General features: G+C 33.5%; 1 protein-coding gene across 6 annotated transcripts in view; it reads right to left on the bottom strand.

Annotated features, from left to right (window-relative positions):
* Nucleotides 1–19,715, bottom strand: part of moody (G-protein coupled receptor moody) — an 86,895-nt gene continuing 67,180 nt past the window's right edge. For 3 of the 6 annotated variants that reach the window (XM_074124320.1, XM_074124319.1, XM_074124321.1), the window contains 7 exons: nucleotides 9,737–9,877; nucleotides 7,700–7,870; nucleotides 7,478–7,605; nucleotides 6,085–6,238; nucleotides 4,446–4,630; nucleotides 4,116–4,274; nucleotides 1–1,248 (listed from right to left, as the gene is read on the bottom strand). In XM_074124320.1, coding sequence (XP_073980421.1) covers nucleotides 1,145–1,248; nucleotides 4,116–4,274; nucleotides 4,446–4,630; nucleotides 6,085–6,238; nucleotides 7,478–7,605; nucleotides 7,700–7,870; nucleotides 9,737–9,877 — 1,042 coding nt within the window. In that variant the 3' untranslated portion in view covers nucleotides 1–1,144. Of the gene's footprint in view, nucleotides 1,249–4,058; nucleotides 4,275–4,445; nucleotides 4,631–6,084; nucleotides 6,239–7,477; nucleotides 7,606–7,699; nucleotides 7,871–9,736; nucleotides 9,878–19,715 lie in introns of all 6 variants that reach the window. The other 3 variants (XM_074124322.1, XM_074124325.1, XM_074124323.1) reach the window with 2 other exon arrangements.

The following is a 19,715-nucleotide window of genomic DNA, read 5'->3' as shown; positions in this document are numbered from 1 at the left end:
TTTTATTTATAAATATATTTGTAAAACAATACGAACATTATAAAAATTGATTAAGAAATGCAGACTAGAAATAAATAAATATCAGTAACATCTTACTTTGGTATTAAACAAAATGTTTATGAATACAAAAAAAAGAATTATCGAATAATCTAGATTATGTTGAAGAGATAATTCAACGCAGAACAGCAGATTCTCTTACAAAATTGCCTAATGAATTAAACTGGTTGCAATTTCATCGTTAATTGTCGAATCGTACTGAAAATATCTCTTATTTAAACTTAATTTGATCCGTACGCAACTGTAAAAATTAAGCAAAAAATACTTGGCAGATGATTGATGTATGATAAAAAAGGCTAACAGCAACAAATTTGTCTATTTTTATGTTAGAAATGCCGAAAATAGTTTTCATCAAATGAATTAGTGTATACAGAATATATTAATAAGCAACTTTTTCTGTTTTAATCATAATAAAGAGTTGACTTAAGCACGAAATTTGGTATTTTGTGTTTAGTTTGTATTTGCAGTCTCAAATATCAGTTGCTTTATAAGTGTGTTTTAGAGAACAACGCTGTTTGATTGTCTCTTTATTCAAAAGTAAAATAATGAGTTTCAAATATAAAAATTTGATTATCAGATTGAATATTAGAGAAAGTTATCAGTGACTAATTTTTTGGGGGGTGGGAATTAATGAGAAGTGAATTAATGAAATGGTTCCTTTACGATTCTCTGCTAGAATAACTTGTAAAATTAAAACTTTGATTTGAAGTTTGATTTGTTGCTTTGTAAGTCGAGTTGGTAGCAGCAATTTAAACTTTGTAAATTACCACTTTACATATAAAAAAACGTTCATTCAAATTCTACGAACTAATACATTTCTCTAACTATTTCTAATTACTGTAGGATTGTAAGTAAAGAAGTAAACAATACAACTGAAACAGTAAATCACTGTGGTAAAACTTGTAAGTTCAAATAATTTCTAGCAGATAAAAAAAAAACTGTATGAAAAACAGCGATGTATAAGTTCACTGTTTGGAATACGCACTTTTCAATAGTCGTAAATGCACTTTCACAATATTCACTCAGTAATTAACCGACTTTTGTCGGCACAGGTAACAAAATTCACACTAAAGATACACAAATATTTCTATAACTGTCTATCGCCTAAATCTGCCAATTCCTTGCTTTTTACGGGGGTCATCGCTATGGACACTTGTGAAACCATAGTCTTACTGTCTTCTTTGGATTTACCTGTAAATAAAAATTTATGACAAATAAAAAAATAATTCTCAAATAAGTGGATAAATAAAAAAAGGAAAGATTCTTTAAGACTAAGATAGGTTCTTTAAAATTCAGAGAATAAAATACTAGGTTATAAAAAATTTTACAGATGTTACTATGCTGGAAGTACATAAGTTAGCTCAAGATCATCTAAAATTTTCAAAAAGATCAATTTATCAAATACTACTACACAAAATAAATAGAAGTAAACAAAAAATAGGGTTTAAAGTTAAGCATTGAGATAAGATCAAGTGAGCAAGCCAAAGCAATATTAGGCAGCCCCGTCTCATCCATCTTCCTGGATCATTTTGGTCCATCAACTTCTGGGTCCTCTTTCCAGCTATACCTGTAGCACTTCCAATATTTCCTAAAAGGTTTTTTTTCCAATGAAATTATTGAGAACTGTTGCATTGACGGTTGGAAATAGAAAATTTGTCTGTAAATTAAACGAACTCCAAACTGATTTAAGTTCATGTCGGAATGTCCAAACATGAATCACTCTAGCATTTTCATGAATATGAGTGTTTGTCATGATAACTTGTCTTCTGGTAACAGTAGCCATTCATCCATAGCAATATAAATTGCAAAACTCAAGAGCACCCTAAGAGTTCTATTACTAGAGAGACCAAAAATGGAAGGAGCTAATGGCGAGGTTGTCGATAAGCAAAATAAACAATAAATCAATAAATAAATATAAAATGTTGAATCACAGTTTTTATCCGAGCATGCTCCTGAACGCTGATAAAGGTCTAGAAGATCTGCTTTAAAGGTGACGTTTGCTCTGTGTCAGACGATTGAATGCTCTGGAAAACCACTCTCGATTTCTTCTCGAGAAGTCTTCAATAGAAAAAACCACCTGCACCCCATTAGGGGTGCCGAGCCTGTGCATCTTACGGGAGAAGAGTTAGCCCACATATGTTATGTGAGGCTCCTCTAAAACTATTATTAATAATTACCCTGTATATCTTAGCCCTAGTTTGATAAAATTTGACAGGAAGATTTGGTCAGGGCTTCTCTATATAACATTACAGTACTACCATGTTCTTACACTTACAAAGGGTATCGGGAAGTATTGCAATTGTTTCAAATGATGGGCGAGTTAATCGATTTTCATGAATGAACCACTTCTATCTTTTGCACCACTAAAGATAAATAGGTTTGAAAAATAAGTGCGACAAATACGATAAATAAATAGGTATTAGATGGATGATTCTCTTTTCTAACCATTCATTTCAATACACACGATAAAGTTGACAGGGCGATTAAGTTCGCGGCATAACTCTGAACACAAAGCTCACTTGGAGATTATAAATTAACTGTAAACTGAAACAAAAGTTCACTGGACTGTGACAGTTGTTCCCATTGTTTTGTTTTGTTTGTTTTTTTTTTTTTCAATGCACTATCAAGCCATACTGTACTACTCTACAGATACTCCTTAGACCTCTCCTGACATACGCCTGCCATGTTTGATAACAGCCAGCTGTTTGATAACTCAATAACGAAACGATTTTTTTTCACTTGCAAAAGTAATACTACGTATTCGTGCAGTTTTTGACGATCAACCCTTATACAACTGTCCTACCGGACAGTTTTAACTTAATTTAACGCCACTTGGACCACTTGGATTCATGGAGTACTAGACATTCAAACACATATGACTTAACTAACAGTCATAGTCTTTTAAACCTTTCGTACACTTCTCAGCTACACGCTACCTATGACTTGTCTTCAAGAAGGTTGAATCCAGAATGTCCGAGAACAGCCTAGTTTTTAGTGCATTTTTATTTTATATCATTTACGTAAGCTCTTTAAGATAGCTGGCCCATATTTGATTTGTAATTAATTTAAAAGTAAAACAAACATTCTACACTTATTAAATTATATTTAGGGAAGGGATTAGCTATGCGGTTAGCATACTGGACTCCCACGCGGAGGTCCCGGGTTCGAATCCAGCAGCTGACCCTTAGATTTTCTCTTCCTAGGAGCTTCTTACAGCTCACTGTCCGGTGATGGACAGTGTTGTCTGTAACGAGAGAACACTGTCCGGAGGCCGGTAGTGCACTGGAAAAAGCTCCGGGCGCTAATAACCTCAGCTGTTGATGCGCAAAAAAAAAAAAAAAAATTATATTGTTCAATGGAAGTGCAAATGTAAACTTAATGTTCAAAGCAGCTAGTGCCGATTTTTTTTTTTTTTGTGCTAAATGCCATTCCACAGTACATGACACTAGAATTTTTTTTCACCCTTATTTAAACCGATAAGAGCAGACTCATATCATGACCCGAAAAATTTTACACCACCGTTAAAATGTTTTATTCCTGAAACTTGTTAGTAATAACAAAATATTTAGAAAATATCTGTTTATGGAAAAGTTAAAAAGATTATACACTAGTTTATTTACAAACATTTCTATTTTAAGAACAATGTGCATTACTTATAAAAAATATCTTTTAAAAATATTTTACTAGCTCTCTTGTTTTAATCCATACCAAAATAACGAGTAAACCAGTATAAATACTTCAGGAGAGTTTATTAAACTGAAATTCTACGTATTAATAATTTTGCATATTACTCATAAGCAGATATGTATAATTACCTACATATTTATATTCTTTATTTATAAAATATATTCTTATATTTATAAGAATATAAATCAACTCCTTTCACCTAATTATTTAACGAGTCATGCATTTTTACTAAAGTGAGTTTTCCAAGTTTTCCAAAACCAAAAGACTAAATATATGTGCCATTTCTCTTGATTAGTATGAATAATTGTGCTTACAAACGCATGCTATTGCGAGACTCACGTGTTGTTATACAGCGTTGATCTGTAACTGACCTCCATAACTAGATCCAGGAGTTAACGACGACAGTCTTGGTCTCTTGCAAAGTAATATAGTCTTATAAGCCTGTCTATATTGATGGTTCATTATAACATAAATTATTGGGTTGATACAGGCCGACATGTACAATAACAAATATGACACAACATGAAGTACTGAAAAAAATAAATAAAATAAATTAAAATCTCCAAAAAGAAAGAGGAGGAAACATAAAAATTGAAAATATTTGTAATTAATTCTATCCAAAACAAAGGGATCGATATTGAATTATATTCTCTATTAGCCAAAAAGTTTCATATTTATTGATATTTAATTTCTATAATTACCTGGAAATCTGACGTTTCCATCATATACTTTTATAATTGTTATAGGAAGGTAACACAATAAAAACGAAAGAAAAATAGCCAACACCATTTTAGTTATGCGCCATTCATTTCGTTTAGCTTTACTCTCACGTTTCTCCTTTCCAGTACTATTAGTGGTAGCATGCTTCCTCATTCTGCTTTCTGAGCTGAAAAATTAATAATGCCACACGTGGAAATCGCTACAATACTTTATGATGCCTCCCTAAAATGGTATTTATTCTAAATTGATCAATGCAACGCCTGAACGTAGTCAAGTTTGAAAACTGAGAAGACTGATAAAAAACGATGACTATAAAAGCAGGGCCCACTGCTACATACTTTTATTTGATAAAAGATTGTATCAATCTCTAGTGACACTAAATGGCAGTTTCATAGATATATCTCTTGAATTTCATTAAAATAAATGTTTGAAACAAATTTTTAAGAAAAAATTTTGCTTTAAGAAAAAAAACAAAAACACGAAAATAATTATAGCTATTGGTAGGTGCACACAGATATTCACTTTCATATTATGATTTTATGTACAATATTGTAAGTATTTTTTACAGTGACTTGACAATATTTTTCAAGTACAATACAAACTTCAAGCTTCCAGCAAACTTTCATTTACCAGTAGACTTAAATCGCATAATTGCCTTTTTTTCAAGCATGCTTGCCACCATTTATGTGAATATCTATGCTCACTCATCTTTCTCAAATCACAGCAGATTTCTAGACTGTTTCTCTTGAGGCAGATAAGCTACCTAAAACTCGGCACTGAGCTAGAGGTTCTAGGACAAGATAATCTGTGACTTGAAACTGCTTGAATTCTTACCCAAGCACTCTGTCTTGCGAAGCTAACTTATCCTCAGTTAATGCTAGAAATACTTCACAATTAATGACGTTATTACTTTCTCTTTAAGCAGAAAGAAAAGGTATTACGATAGATTAGATTTTTAGTTTTTAAAATTGGTTTAACGCCGTAAGTAGAGCTCATTAAATGGTTCTGACTAAGGAGTCAAGTATTCGTAATAATAATTATTTTAAGGTTTTAAAATAATTAAATTAAATTTTAAATTTTATTTACATAAACTACGGTGGTTCATGCAAGAGTTCTCAACAGATTTGTTTTTTTATTAAACTACTTTATTTAAACTACTATATAAAGATTTTTTTTAGTATAAATAAAAGTTTGGGAGGTAATTTGAATCTAGTTTACTATAAATTACAGAAAAAGGAGTCATTGAATCGCAATAATGATGTTAATGAATTGAGAAAGTACGGTTTAGTGAACAATATGCGAACTTCCCATAAAGCTATTTACTTAAATAATTTTTTTTTTTAAATTTAGTATTTGTACTAGAGTACAAATCCTTATATTTGAGTCTTTACTGTTACAATATGAACTTTTGTTCACCTTAAAAAAAAACTTCTGATGAAGGGTCCTGAAATGTTGAGATACAATAAAAAAGTTGTCTAAAAATAGTACTTTATTGAGCCGTTGTTAACAAAACCCTTCCATCATTAGAACGAAAATAACTTTTAACATTAATTCAATGCAGATAAAATAAAAATAAAGAAATTATGGGATTTTTATATTAGGAAAAAAAAAATTGTTTACCTGTGAACAACCCAGAATATACGAGCGTAACAGCCAACTATAATAAGACATGGAATGACAAATCCAATCATAAATAAAGATGTCTTTGAAGATCGACCCCACATATCTTTGGTAATAGAACAGGTTCTCAGATTATGATCATACGAATATTTCCCTGTAAAAATAATGAAGGCTATATGAAATGAAAAAAATAATAGTGATTATTTTTAGAAGTTTTAAGATGATTTGGTCACCAATTTATGAATGATTCAACTATCCTATCTTCAAAATCACCTTCTATAAAAGAAATAGGATAGTAAAGTAGTAGCAACATTTAGCGAACTTAGGGCTGGCATAATAAACAGATAGATTGCAATTTGTATAGAGGTAGTGGGACTCCCAATCTGAGCGAATAATTTTGCAGCCATAATGACATTCTAATGAGTACACAATTTCAATGTTCTCCGAACGTCTTACAAATAAATTTTAAAGACCGATCAGATTCATAAAACTATTATGTACAAATATGAACCCAAGTCTCCAGTAGTAAACATGGTTTATTATTAGGTAGGTTGCATCCAGGCAGTTAACAGAAATTTTCTGAATAACGAATTTTTGTTTTCCTTAAACAAAATTGTCAAAAAAATATTGGAAGATGCTTCACAGAGGTGGAATTTCCTGTGAAATTGTAATATAGCGAACAATCTAAACATTTTTTTTTTTAAATTTCTGACAGTTATAAGTAAAAACTTTAGAAATGATTATAGGTTTTCATAAGTTTCTTTAAAGAATATTACGATAGATATTTTAACGGCTTTTATTTAAATTTATAACTCCAACCATTGTGTGTTAAAAAAGATACAGTTTCTATTAAAAAAATCAGCTTAATTTTAGTTTTCATTTAAATCCATGTTTACTTAAATAATACAATAATTAAATAAGGAATAATTTCCATTTCCTCGCTTACCTATTAAATTTATATCTTCCAAGTAAAAACAAGAACGCCTAATCCTATGAGTAACAATGATAGCTTGTCTGGAATTGGACGAATTTTTTGAATGGACAGAGCATTTAAGTAAAAAGTAATCGCCCATTTTTTCAGACGAGGCTTAGTGTCCAACTACCAATTAATTAATAAATATTTTAAGTCCAAAATGACAGCGTGCAAGCACGTTGCGCGCCCTTTCCGGAGTTAATAAATGTAAAAGGATAGTTTCGATGATAAGACACTTAAGTAAACAAGGCACTGCTAACTTCCAATGAAACCTGAAGACAGAATCCAGAGAGTTCTGGATCTTGCCAGGAGTAAAGTTTGTAAAGAATTGTAGCAATTAAAAAAGAATGAAAAGGGCTTCACTGTGTATTACGCGATTACCAGCAAATTAAGAAAAGAAGTACAATTAAAAATTCTTACCCCAATAGCCCAAGAACGTCGGTATTTGCATGCCAAAGCTGAGTGCCCAGCTAAATATTATCATACATGCAATCCACACTGGTTTGTAAATCTTAGTGTAGATGCCATAATGGGCAATCATTATATATCTAAAAAAAAAAAAAATGTTAATGTAAATGTTAAAAAATCTTAATGGAATAACTTAAAGATTGGTCGTTACAGTAGCAAAAATTAACTTCTTACCGATTGATTGTTATCATAGCGATACACAGTAAAGAAACACCAACATTTCCGTATCTTATTAGCGGCACTATCTTGCAAAGTACATCACCATGTACCCAACTATCTGTTATAAATCTAGAGGCAGCAAAAGGTAACGCTACAGCGCAAAATAAGAAATCTGCAGCGCATAAACTAAAAAGTAAATAACAATTAATGCACATTTCGTAATTATGTGGTACAAAATATGTTGAAACTTTTAAAACAGATGAGATGATTGATATACTAGTAACAACTCGCGTTCATGCTAATTTATTGACTATTACAGTAAATAGCACGTAATGGTATTCTCTTCGCTAAATTAAATTATTATGGACGTAATGGAATTACATTGTATAATTTCATGTTATGGAATTACTGATTGCGTTTATCATGCTGTCCCTTATCATAGCTTCTTTATCGATCAGACGAATGTAAAACATCAGCAGTAAAGTCCAGCTAACCAAGGTGCAAGGCAGTAATTTTAATGTAAATATGAGTTTTTTTTAAAGGCCATTAAAAGGCTATACCAGATTCATAAAGAAATTTAAATAGCAGTTCTTAAGAAGTAATCAAGATTCTCCAACAAGTGAGGTTAATGATTGCATTTAAATTGTAGTTTCAACTGTGTTGTCAAAAAAAGCAGTGCGGCTTCAGATGCGCTCTTGCAATGTTGATGCATTTTGTTCGAACAACTCATAGAAAAAAAAAAGGAGAAAATTTAGTCACACTATTTTTTTGTCTACGAAAGCGTGCACTGGAATAAGTTGAAGTTTGCCCCCTTGAAAGATGGCCTTCTCTTCAATTATTATTAAACAATAACTCTGTAAATCTTCGCCATATTTTGATAAAATTTGGCAGGAAGAAGAAGTGGCAAGGGAATTCTTGCAATCGTACCGTATTCGCAGTTTGAAGAAGTTCAATTTGATATTTATTACACTTCTTTCGAGGAATACTGAATTCGCGGTTTAATTTCCAAAATGAAATTGCTATTTACTACCTACAAATTAATTTGTATGAAACACTTTTATATGAAACGTCCATCATTAAGCTGAAGTACAAATGAATGTTGGGTACTCACTGATTTCTGTACCTTTTGGCATTTAACTTTTTAAACTGTAAGTTTTTGTTAAGAAGATATAATATATAATGTGAATTAAAACCTTTTTGTTACGTACTCATCTAATCACACTTTTTATTTTTCTTTTAATAACTTTTTTGTGAGTTTCGGCTCTACCTTCAGCACGATTTTATTACTGTGAAATTACTTCAGAAACCTTTGTTTTTTAAAGCGCAATGGCCAATACAGGCGCCAGGCGCTAATACTTTAAAGTAAGGGAGTTTATGAATTGAATTGTTCAAAAAAGAAATCCGCAGAACGCTCGAATGTGGTATTATTATTGATTACTATGTCCGCTTCTTCTCTGTAATGATTTTACTTTTTTCAAAAAACCCATATAGTATTAATAATTGTATTATTTTAAAAAGTACTTATTGGAGCTGCTGAAAAGGTAACTAGCTCTCATAGCAATCTCAATAATCAACTAGATAATTGTACAAACTTACATAGCTTATTAATAAGCTATTAATTGGCTATTGGTTCATTAAAAATATAAAACTCTGGTGTATAAAACAAACAATAATTACAAAATTAATTATTAAAATTAAAACACTTGTGTTTAATAAGTAATTCAAGTATTATAAATGTGATCATTCAAAATGCCCAATGAATCAGTAATGTTTGATTTGTTTAGGAAGAGTAGTCAAATTTTTCAAGTTTCTCTTGACTTCGTGAAAAGCCGAATCGCTAAATTTTTTTAGCTATGAATACAAGATGCCCTTACAAAGGTAACAAAAGACATTCAGCATCCACAAAGGAAATAATCTTGGTGTTAGAAAGTCAAGAGTTTCAAATTTTATGACTTAAGGACAGGCCTTCCTTATTGAAAAAGAATGCCTTCTCAATACTAAATGTAGTATTGAGATCATAAACAATATGTATTTGATTATACAATAACTTACCTGATAATAAAAGCAGCTGCAACATTTCTAACTCTAGGACACCTGAGCAAAGCTATGATAGTAAGCAGATTTCCAAGTAGGCCAACTATCATGAACGTAATGGTAGATATTGCAGCGAAAGTTAAGAGAGGCGGGGAATAACTGAAACAAAAACAATTTTATACAGAGACGGATTTTTGAGGCAAGGGTTTTTTAATTTTTAAAAGGGCGTTGAAAATTGTACAAGTAAAAAAGTCTTGCAAATATTTATTATTAAAATGTCACCCAAAATTTTCTTTGTATTATGTGCACATATTTACTCATGTTGGTATAACTTTTATATGAAATATTTTTGCGGGAAAAATTCTATTAAGCGCAACTTCTGGGCGAGGGATTATTAGATAATGAGGATGATCAGGGATTATTCTTTGTGCATTGTACGGTTTTGAGTATGGATTAGCAAGCCGAAAATTCCGGGTTCAAACCCACGAAGTTTCTCTACCTTGAAGCCTTTACAGTTCACTGTTCAGTGATGGGTGTTGTTGTCAGCAGCGAGAAAACTTTGTCCGGATTGCCGGCAGTGCACTGAGAGAGCCAAGTTTGACTCGTACGAGGGTCGTTTGAAAAGTCCGTGCAAAGTCAGAGAGATAGCACTACTGGCGCGTATCGAGGTTATGTTTAGTTAGTAGCATCTCTTGGAAGAACACACACCAAGTTTCAGTCAGATCGGTCTATTTCTTTGTGTTTGGCATTCGTTTGAATCGAGGAAGTCGAGTGATTTTCAAAAAATGGACGAAAAAGAATTTCGTGTGTTGATTAAACACTACTTTATGAAAGGCAAAACGCCTCAGGAGACTAAAGAGAAGCTTGATAAACATTATGGTGACTCTGCACCTTCCATTAGAACAGTTTATAAGTGGTTTCAAAATTTTCGGATTGGCCATATGGGCACAAGTGACGCTGAGCGTTCTGGACGCCCTGTTGAGGTTACTACTCCAGAAATCATTGATAAAATCCATGATATGGTGATGGATGACAGAAGAGTGAAGGTGCGTGAGATTGCTAGTGCTATGGGCATCTCGAATGAACGGGTACATAATATTTTGCATCAACAATTGGACATGACAAAGCTATCCACAAGATGGGTGCCGCGATTGCTCACGCTTGACCAAAAACGAAATCGTGTGAAGTGTTGCAAGGACGGTTTGCAGCTGTTCCAGAAGAATCCGCAGGACTTTAAGCGTCGTTTCGTCACTGTGGATGAAACATGGATACATCACTACACTCATGAGAGCAAAGAACAATCTAAACAATGGGTTACCAAGAGGGGAATCTGCGCCAAAAAAAGGCGAAGACCGTTCCTTCGGCCGGAAACATTATGGCGTCTGTCTTTTGGGATTCGCAAGGAATAATCCTCATCGACTATCTGGAAAAGGGTAAAACTAGTAACAGGTGCATATTATTCATCGTTATTGGACAGTTTGAAAACCGAGCTGCAAGAAAAACGCCCACGATTGGCCTACAAAAAAGTCCTTTTCCAACACGACAACGCACCAGCTCACACCTCAGCAGTTGTGGTCGCAAAATTAATGGAAATAGGGTGTTCCAACTCGTTTCACATCCCCTCTATTCTCCAGACTTGGCTCCCTCGAACTACTATTTGTTCCCCAATATGAAGAAATGGCTGGCGGGAAAAAGATTTTATTCAAACGAGGAAGGTGATTGCAGAAACGAATGGCTATTTTTCAGACTTGGACAAATCCTATTATTCGGAAGGGATCAACAAACTAGAGCAGCGTTGGACGAAGTGTACGTATAAGCCTAAAAGGAGACTAGGTTTGTAAAATAAAAAAGGTTTACCCCAAAAAATTAAGTAGTTTTTATTTTTGCACGGACTTTTCAAACGACCCTCGTACACCAAAAGAAGCTGAGATAAACTGAAAGTGGCCTTGTTGACAAAATATTTAATTTAATATTTAAAAAAGAACTAATTGATCCGAACACGGAAAATTCTTTGCAATTTCAGCTGAATATTGCAACAACAATAGCTAGTAAAATTATTTAATACAATTGACGTCCTTGAAAGATGCATATAGATACCAATTTAGTCCCCTGCAGCTCAACAGTCAGTAAAAATCATAAGATTGGAATTTCAACAATTAATAGCGTCATAGAGTCGGTAAACATTCTGACGACTTTTTGTTTATATTCTAAACACAATTTTACTGTAAAACTAACCTCAAATCAGGTTAAAATATTTTGGGAATTCCAAATTATCGGGAATGTGGATGTGATAAAGGCTTTGTATGGAACTGATTAGCAATCGTTGACACTTTTTTGTAAAAATTTATATAACTAGTTATAAACATTTAAAATGTCAATTAAAAATAAATAAATTTAAAGAACAACAAAATATGTGATACATAAATGGAAAATAGACTTGATAAATGGTAAATAAGGAAATTAATAAGTTTTGACATTCAGTTTATTTATTTCAACGTATTTCGGTTTAAAATTTATTTGATAACTTTTTATATTATTTTAGTTTATTTATTTTATTTTATTTCTTTATTAGTTTACAGAAGAGTTTTTTGTTCTTCCTTTTTGCTTTTTCTTATTCAGTTCTGGTTTTTTAACTGTACATAATCCAATCACAGTGATTTTGTTTATTTAATTAATAATTTTGCACCATTTATTAAAATGACTCCACCGACGGTCTATGACCATGGTGATTGTCTAGTTTATTTGTAAATATGTTAAATTTGTAATATTTATGTGATTATAATTTAATGAAGACTATTTATTACTACTACTATCTTCTCAATGGATGATTCTGCATCCAAGGTTTCTGGTTACCAATAGCGAAGTTATTAAATTGAAAGGTTATCAATGACAATTCTTGTGAAAACCCAAAAATTTCATTTTCCTGTAGTGAAAAGTTTCAATTAAAATTTGATAAGCCTTTATGCGAGTCAATCCTAACGATGTTCAAAGAAAATATCGATTGACTAAGAGTAATTAGTCCGTTCGAATCATAAAAAGTGTGAAGGTTTACATGGTTCTTACAATACGATATATCATGTCCTCTTCACCTCTAAAAAGGGAGTAAGGAAGATGTGATTGCCTTGTTTTGGTTAGCTTCCTTCCTGCGATCTTCAGTTTAGGTGATGTCACTCATTCATACACAATGACTGTGTCCTGACTGCAAAACATTTCATTGGACGTTTTTATGTGCCACCTTAAGTGACGAATCAGCTTTACCACTTCCCGGCTAATACTTCCGGATGATTTAAATTCTTAAACTCTCCTTCTTTTACTAGGGAAAAATTAGATTCCTGGTTTGAAACACCCATGACTTTTTAGCGATTTTTTTCGCTAAAAAACAACAAAAAAATATTCAGTAACAGCCATTTTCGTTTATCCGATATTTTACAAATCTCACTTTTTCTTATTGGCGCGAACTGTACGCACTTTTACATGACTGGAAGATTGACTGAGCATTAATAAAACAAATCTCACTAGCAGATCACACTTAATATACATACTGAAATGACCGTGCCGACAACAAAGTGCGTGGTGGTAAGGGAATAATAATTTGAAGTTCCTTTTCCTACTATACTAGCTAAAGCAACCCTTCAAAATTCTCTTTTAGCTACCAGCGATTCCTCAAATTCAAATTCGTTTTCCACAAAAAAAAATCTCTCCCAAGAAACCTTTTTTTCAGTCATCAATTCCTGACATATTTCAAAACCCTCTGTCATTTTTAGTGGCTACTACAACGCAAAATATCCGCGCTGAAGCTTGTCGAGTGACGTACTCTTCTAGAATCATTGTCTTCATGCACTTCTGTCATCCTCATCCTATCTTGCCCCTAAATTACATACATGATTTCTTAAATATAACACTAACTCCTTCCATCAATTCTGATATTTTCACAATTATCTCTTTTCAGACTACATCCCAGTCTTCCTTACCCTTGGATTCACAGCTATTCCTAATGACTACAGACCTACAATGATACCAAGAACAACCAACTGGTTACAGTTTCAAGTACTGGTAGAATAAAAAATGAAACTGAATACTGAAATACTACAGAAGAGTGGGATGAAGCAGTTCATTACTTGACTTATTCTGCACAATTATCTGTTCGGGATTTAAAATATAAACTGTAAGACATATACCGCGAACTATACTGGCAATTCACGCACCCAAATCAGAAAATTATTACCTAAAAAACGGCAGGCCTGATCAAAATGGCAGCATACTAGATAAATTGAAGTACATCAGACTGAATAGACAGTAGAAATCTACCTTAGTGCAACTGAATGTAGATACAGCCCCTCAGACGAAAGAAGAAAACCAATTTTTATGGAATACAACGCGTCGACTTCTTTACTTTAAGAGCACACCATCACCATTCCGTAAAAATAGTGGAACTTGTGCGGCATCAGGCACCGAAAGGGCAGGCCTATTCGTCCAATGCCTAACCTCAAATTTTGCTTACCAATCCAAACATATCAGTTCCCAATTTCTACGATGTACCATTCCTAGCTAGCTGATAAGCAACATCCCTGATGCAAGCTGATCCGGCACCTACTCAAGGACTACCTTATTGCGACGGAAAGTCATAGGGAACGCCCTGCATCCTCAATTCAAGGGATGAGACTGTTTTATAAGTCGCTATAGCTTTAAGCGCAGCCTGGCTACCTAAGAAAATTAAAATCTCGGTATCTTCAAGGCCATTTCTTAGTTTCTTTTCGAGCCTGAAAAGCTGTTGAGTAGCTGCCAAGAAAACTTTCATTAAATGTCTCCATTTTCACCCGCAATATGCAGGCTTCCGAGTCACCAAACCATCTTGGAGTCGTCTGTAAACGGGCCAAGATTTTGGACTATGAATGGCCAAGCCAAAAACTCAAGTCTTTCGTCTCCAGCAATGCTCAATGGTGCGACTACTAAATATTGCCATTTATCAGTTATAAAGACCTCTCGAAAGGTATCAGTAGTAGTAAAAAAAAAAGTAGAGACTTTATGATGCACGGTTTTGGTTAAGATTTATAAAAATAAAGTATTGCCTATTTTTTCTAGCAGGCTTTACGCCCAACTATTAATTTAGGTGACGCGGACAGAGGCGACTAGCAAACATACTTCACAATGAATTCTTTTATTAACCATTAAATAAAATCCAAGGCCCAAGACCGGGAATCGAACCCAGTACCACAATACATATTAGCTTTACTCGCCTCTAACCACTCGGCTACCGTAGCGCCTTAATCCTTAAATGGAATAGATGGCTTAATTAAATATATAATACTTAATCTACAGTTGATAACTCTGTTAAGTCTGAGATAAGTTGTATTATTTTTACCACATTTACTTTATCACTAGCTCAAAGGTATCATTAATATTCAAAAGGTAACCAGCGCGGTCGTAGCAATACCTGGTTTAATCGTCACAATGTTCACGGGCATTAAAATTTCCAGCTTATATTACAAACAATAGAATCATCACACGTTCTAATTCAAAGTATTGTTCTTGTTAGTTTCCCACAAGCTAATCGCCCTATTAACATAATAAAATTCTTTAATATAAGTAGCTGGTGACGTTCGAGTAAATTCTATAATGACAGTATGAATAAAATAATCACATTCACTAGATAAATAGCATTTTATCAGGATTATTAGTTCTTATCCTGTGAAGTTATTAAATTTTTTCCCCACAGAAAGTTGATTTACTCAGTAAATCAAATGAAACTAATGGTAGACTGATCGGCTACATTATGCTCCATCTTAGATTAAAATTTGATTGATTAGAAATGGGTGAACCATCAAGTCGTTGGCTATAAAGATCGGTATAAATTAAAGACCATTAGATTTCGCTTATTTTTCTATAATTCCAGAAAACTTCTACAACAACTTTTTCTCAAATTGTATAACACAATTGCATTACCGAAAATGCCAAAAAGTAAGTAAAATAATCGCCTAATTTTTCAGGCGGGGCTTAACGTCCAACTACCCATTAGGCTGGAAACATAGTGGAGCGGCGCGCAAAGCGGCGATGATAGCGAAGAGCAAAGCGGCAAAAACAAAAACTAGAAATAGATAGAGTTGCTCTATCTTCGCTTTGCTCGCCACTATGCGCGGTCCCATATGTTAACTTGTGTTTGATTTCGCCGCTTCGCTCTTCGCTATCAGCGCCGCTTTGCTCGCCGCTCCACTATGTTTCCAGCCTTAGGCGTGGACGGAGGCGACTAGCAAACATACTTTACTGTAAATTTCTTTTATTAACCATTAAATAAAAAACAAGGCCTAAAGACCGGGAATCGAACCCAGTACCACAATACATATTATCTCCGAAGGTCTCGCCTCTAACCATTCGGCTACCGTGGCACCGAAAATGCCAAATGACTGCAATTCAATATTGTCTAAAAAAAATGTACCAAGAAAATCTACCTTTTCATAAAATTTAACTACAGTTCTCCAGAAGCTCTTTTAGAGAAGTGGATTATTATTAACCAGCATTATTTTCCTGACGATATGACGGCAAGCATTCTAAATGTCCTTTCCACATCATGAAGAAAAAGGCTAGAAGGAAATCCAAAAAGTAGTCTTCAGATCCAATAGTTCAACACATCTGGCTATAAAGGCTCATCAACCTCGCAAGATAGTCCTCCCTGACATTCTTTCTCAGTTGTCAAGATAAAAAATTTAAAAAAAAACAACACTAATAATACGAAAGTCGGTTCAGTGGTTAGCGTACACTGGATTCCAACACGAATATCTCGCTGCTGGTAAGTAACAAGAGAAAACAGTCTTGAAGCCGGAAGTGCTCTGAAAAAAAGCTCTTGGCACCAATAACATGAGATGTTAGCTTTGTGTCTACCGTTATAATATAAAGGTGATATGATTTGCCCAGAGTAACCAGAGTTAAAGACGGTCTGAAGTTTGTACAATTGGGAAAGTACAAAAGTTTGCTAGTAAAATCTTATACGTATCACTAAGCAAACTTGTTTCTCACTCCTGTTTCACTAAACGATGTTTTTGCAGTTTGCTAGTTCTAGTAATTAGAAAAAGAATAAAACTAACGAATATTACGATCTAATGAGCTAGCGATGAATGAGGGTGGAGCGTTGAAGATTATTTAGAAGGGTGACAGTGAATGACATCGAGAGGGGAGAACAAAAAGCAGACATAGAGGACAGACTAGCTTAGCTAGAGGAATATCAAAATAAACTGAAACACGTTTATTTAAGTTCTGGTATATCACACTCATACAGTCACTCATACAGCGCCATCTGCTTCAATAACTTTTCAAGGCGCCAACAATATGTGTTTTGTTCTTTAATAAACATAAATTTTCAACTTGTATAATTAAAATTCAGATATTATTTTATGTAACATAGAATATTTGTTCTTAACACTTTAATCCATCCAAGGTCCAACGCAGAAACCCTTATTGTACACCAGTTTTAATTAACACAACTGTAACAATGGCAAACAAAAGTAATAATTTAAATAGCTTGTCTACATAAAGCCATTTTCATTTCAAATTTTCATTAGAAACGGCACCTTTTTGCTTAATTATAATTATTAAAAAAGGAAAAATTTGGGTTGGACTTAATTGGGACACTTTTACTATTTATTATGGTTTCTGTAAAAACTTGTCACTTTTAATATTACTTAAAAATGAAGTATGAAGTATTTAGCAGAACATTCCAACTAATTTTACCTCTTCGCTTACTTCACCATTCTTTTCGAGATATTTGAACATTTTATATTCTTTAACATAAGTTTATCTACTTCCGCTATCTACATAATCCAACTCAGGGTGTCAAAAAAAATTATCATTATTATTATTATGGTTATTTTTTCATTTCCATTTTAGATTTAAGTTTTGCAAGTTACGAGGTGTGTAAAAAAATTGTTTATTCAAAAAGAATTACAATTCTATATTGTCACGTTCAAAATAACTTCCTTCTGAAGCCACCCACCGCTGGAGACGTTTCTTCCACTCCTCATAGCACTGTTCGAACTCCGATACTGGATATTCAGCTGGTCGTTTACAGCCGTTTGAATGTTTTCGACTGTCCCAAAATGTGTTCCCTTAAGGTGATTTTTCAACTTTGGGAAGAGAAAAAAAGTCACAAGGACTCAAGTCAGGCGAATAAGGAGGCTGAGGAGCCATAGGAATGTTTGTACTGGCCAAAAACTCGTTTTTCTTGAAACTGCTGTGAAACAAGGAGCATTATCATGATGCAACACCCACTTGTTCTTGATATTTGGTCTCACACGAATGACCCTTTTTCGAAGTTTTTCAAGAACCTCTCGGTAAAAGTGTTGATTGACCGTTTTGACCTTGAGGTAGAAACTCTTTGTGGACGATTCCGTGTGGATATCGAAAAAACAAATCAGCATTTGATCTTCGATTTTGCCATCCTTGCTTTTTTGGGCCTTGGAGAGGTTGAAGTGTGCCACTCCATGCTCCTTATTCGCCTGACTTGAGTCCTTGTGACTTTTTTCTCTTCCCGAAGTTGAAAATTCATCTCAAGGGAACTCATTTTGGGACAGTCGAAAACATTCAAACGGCTGTAACCGACCAGCTGAAGGCTATTCCAGTAACGGAGTTCCAGCACTGCTATGAGGAGTGGAAGAAACGTCTCCAGCGTTGTGTGGCTACAGAAGGAAGTTATTTTGAAGGTGACAACATAGAATTGCAATTTTTTTTGAATAAAAAAATTAAAAAAAAATCTCTTAGGTAACAGGATAGCACTACTGGCCGTAAGCAGTTTATGGTTCTGATCACGGTGGTTTTATAAAGGTGAGGTTACATTTATAAGGCTGACTAGCTGAGAACTGATTTTATTTATTCCTAAAGTTATGTTTCATTGTTGCAAGTTCGTAGTAATTTAAAGATAATTTCTAACAAGATAATTAGTATTGAAAATTGCTTTGTGGTTTTAACATTAAGAGCTAGCAGAGCGTTAAACTGCCGAGGATGTAATCTATTCCTAGACGCCATTACAACTGGCGTATTTCCTTTTCCAAAAATACCATAACGAAAATATTAATGGTTACATACCATCTACAAAGAACCAGTTAGGAGTGTAAAAGGACATTTCTAAAACTGTACCACACCACATAGAATGTGGTACTGAGCCCATGTCCTTGTTTAGATGAGCGTCCAGTCATTGCCGAACAAAAGGATGCTAAAATTGTTCGCGAAAGAAATCATAAACAAGAAAATTTATTGGATTGGTTACAGCTCTTCCATTTTGCAGTAAATTTAATTATAATTTTGTGCGAACGATTTTGAGAGAAAAAGGGGCTTTTTCTCATAGAAGCTCAGACATTAACTTTTCATTTCATATACAAAAAAAAAAAACATTAAAATATGTTCAGATAAGCATTAAATTTACAAAGGCAATAATGCTTATTTGATGAACCAGATGAACAAAGCGTGAGGGCAGCTTCTCAAATTAAATTACACTATAACTCGTTCGGAAGCGCAGCATCTTCTCTTCCAAGTGAGTGTTATGAAGGCACTAAAAGAAGAATGTTGCCCAATACTAAGGGAATTTAGATTTTAAGTGCATTAGTTTTTGCAGAGAATTGCAACAATAGTTTTAATGAAAGTGGTTGGCTGATATTAAATAAATTTAGAACGCTCTGCTGATAAATATAAAAAGGTATTGAACAATTTATTTATTTGCTTTCGGCGCGTCATTTACACCCGGAAGTGTTCTCTCGTTAGAACACACAATATACATCACCGGACAGTAAGCTGTAAGCTCATAGGAAGTCCAAATATAAGATCCGGCAGTTGGATTCGAACCAGAGCTTTAATTTGTTTTAAAGTAAATAAAAAGGGTTATACTCTTATTTTAGTCAAAAATTTTCGTTCTAACTGTATTTATAAAGAAAGAAATATTTATTTTTAATATCCAATTTTTGATTATTTTATGTATTTTATTTAATTCAGTTTTGCATTTGTATTATTTTACTTT

The sequence above is a fragment of the Rhodnius prolixus genome, unplaced genomic scaffold, assembly GCF_049639745.1.
Source record: "Rhodnius prolixus isolate KJV_2025 unplaced genomic scaffold, Rpr scaffold_3, whole genome shotgun sequence".
NCBI classification, from domain to species: Eukaryota; Metazoa; Arthropoda; class Insecta; order Hemiptera; family Reduviidae; genus Rhodnius; species Rhodnius prolixus.
The sequence above is the reverse complement of the archived record's forward strand: the minus strand, read 5'-3'. Positions and strand labels throughout refer to the sequence as shown.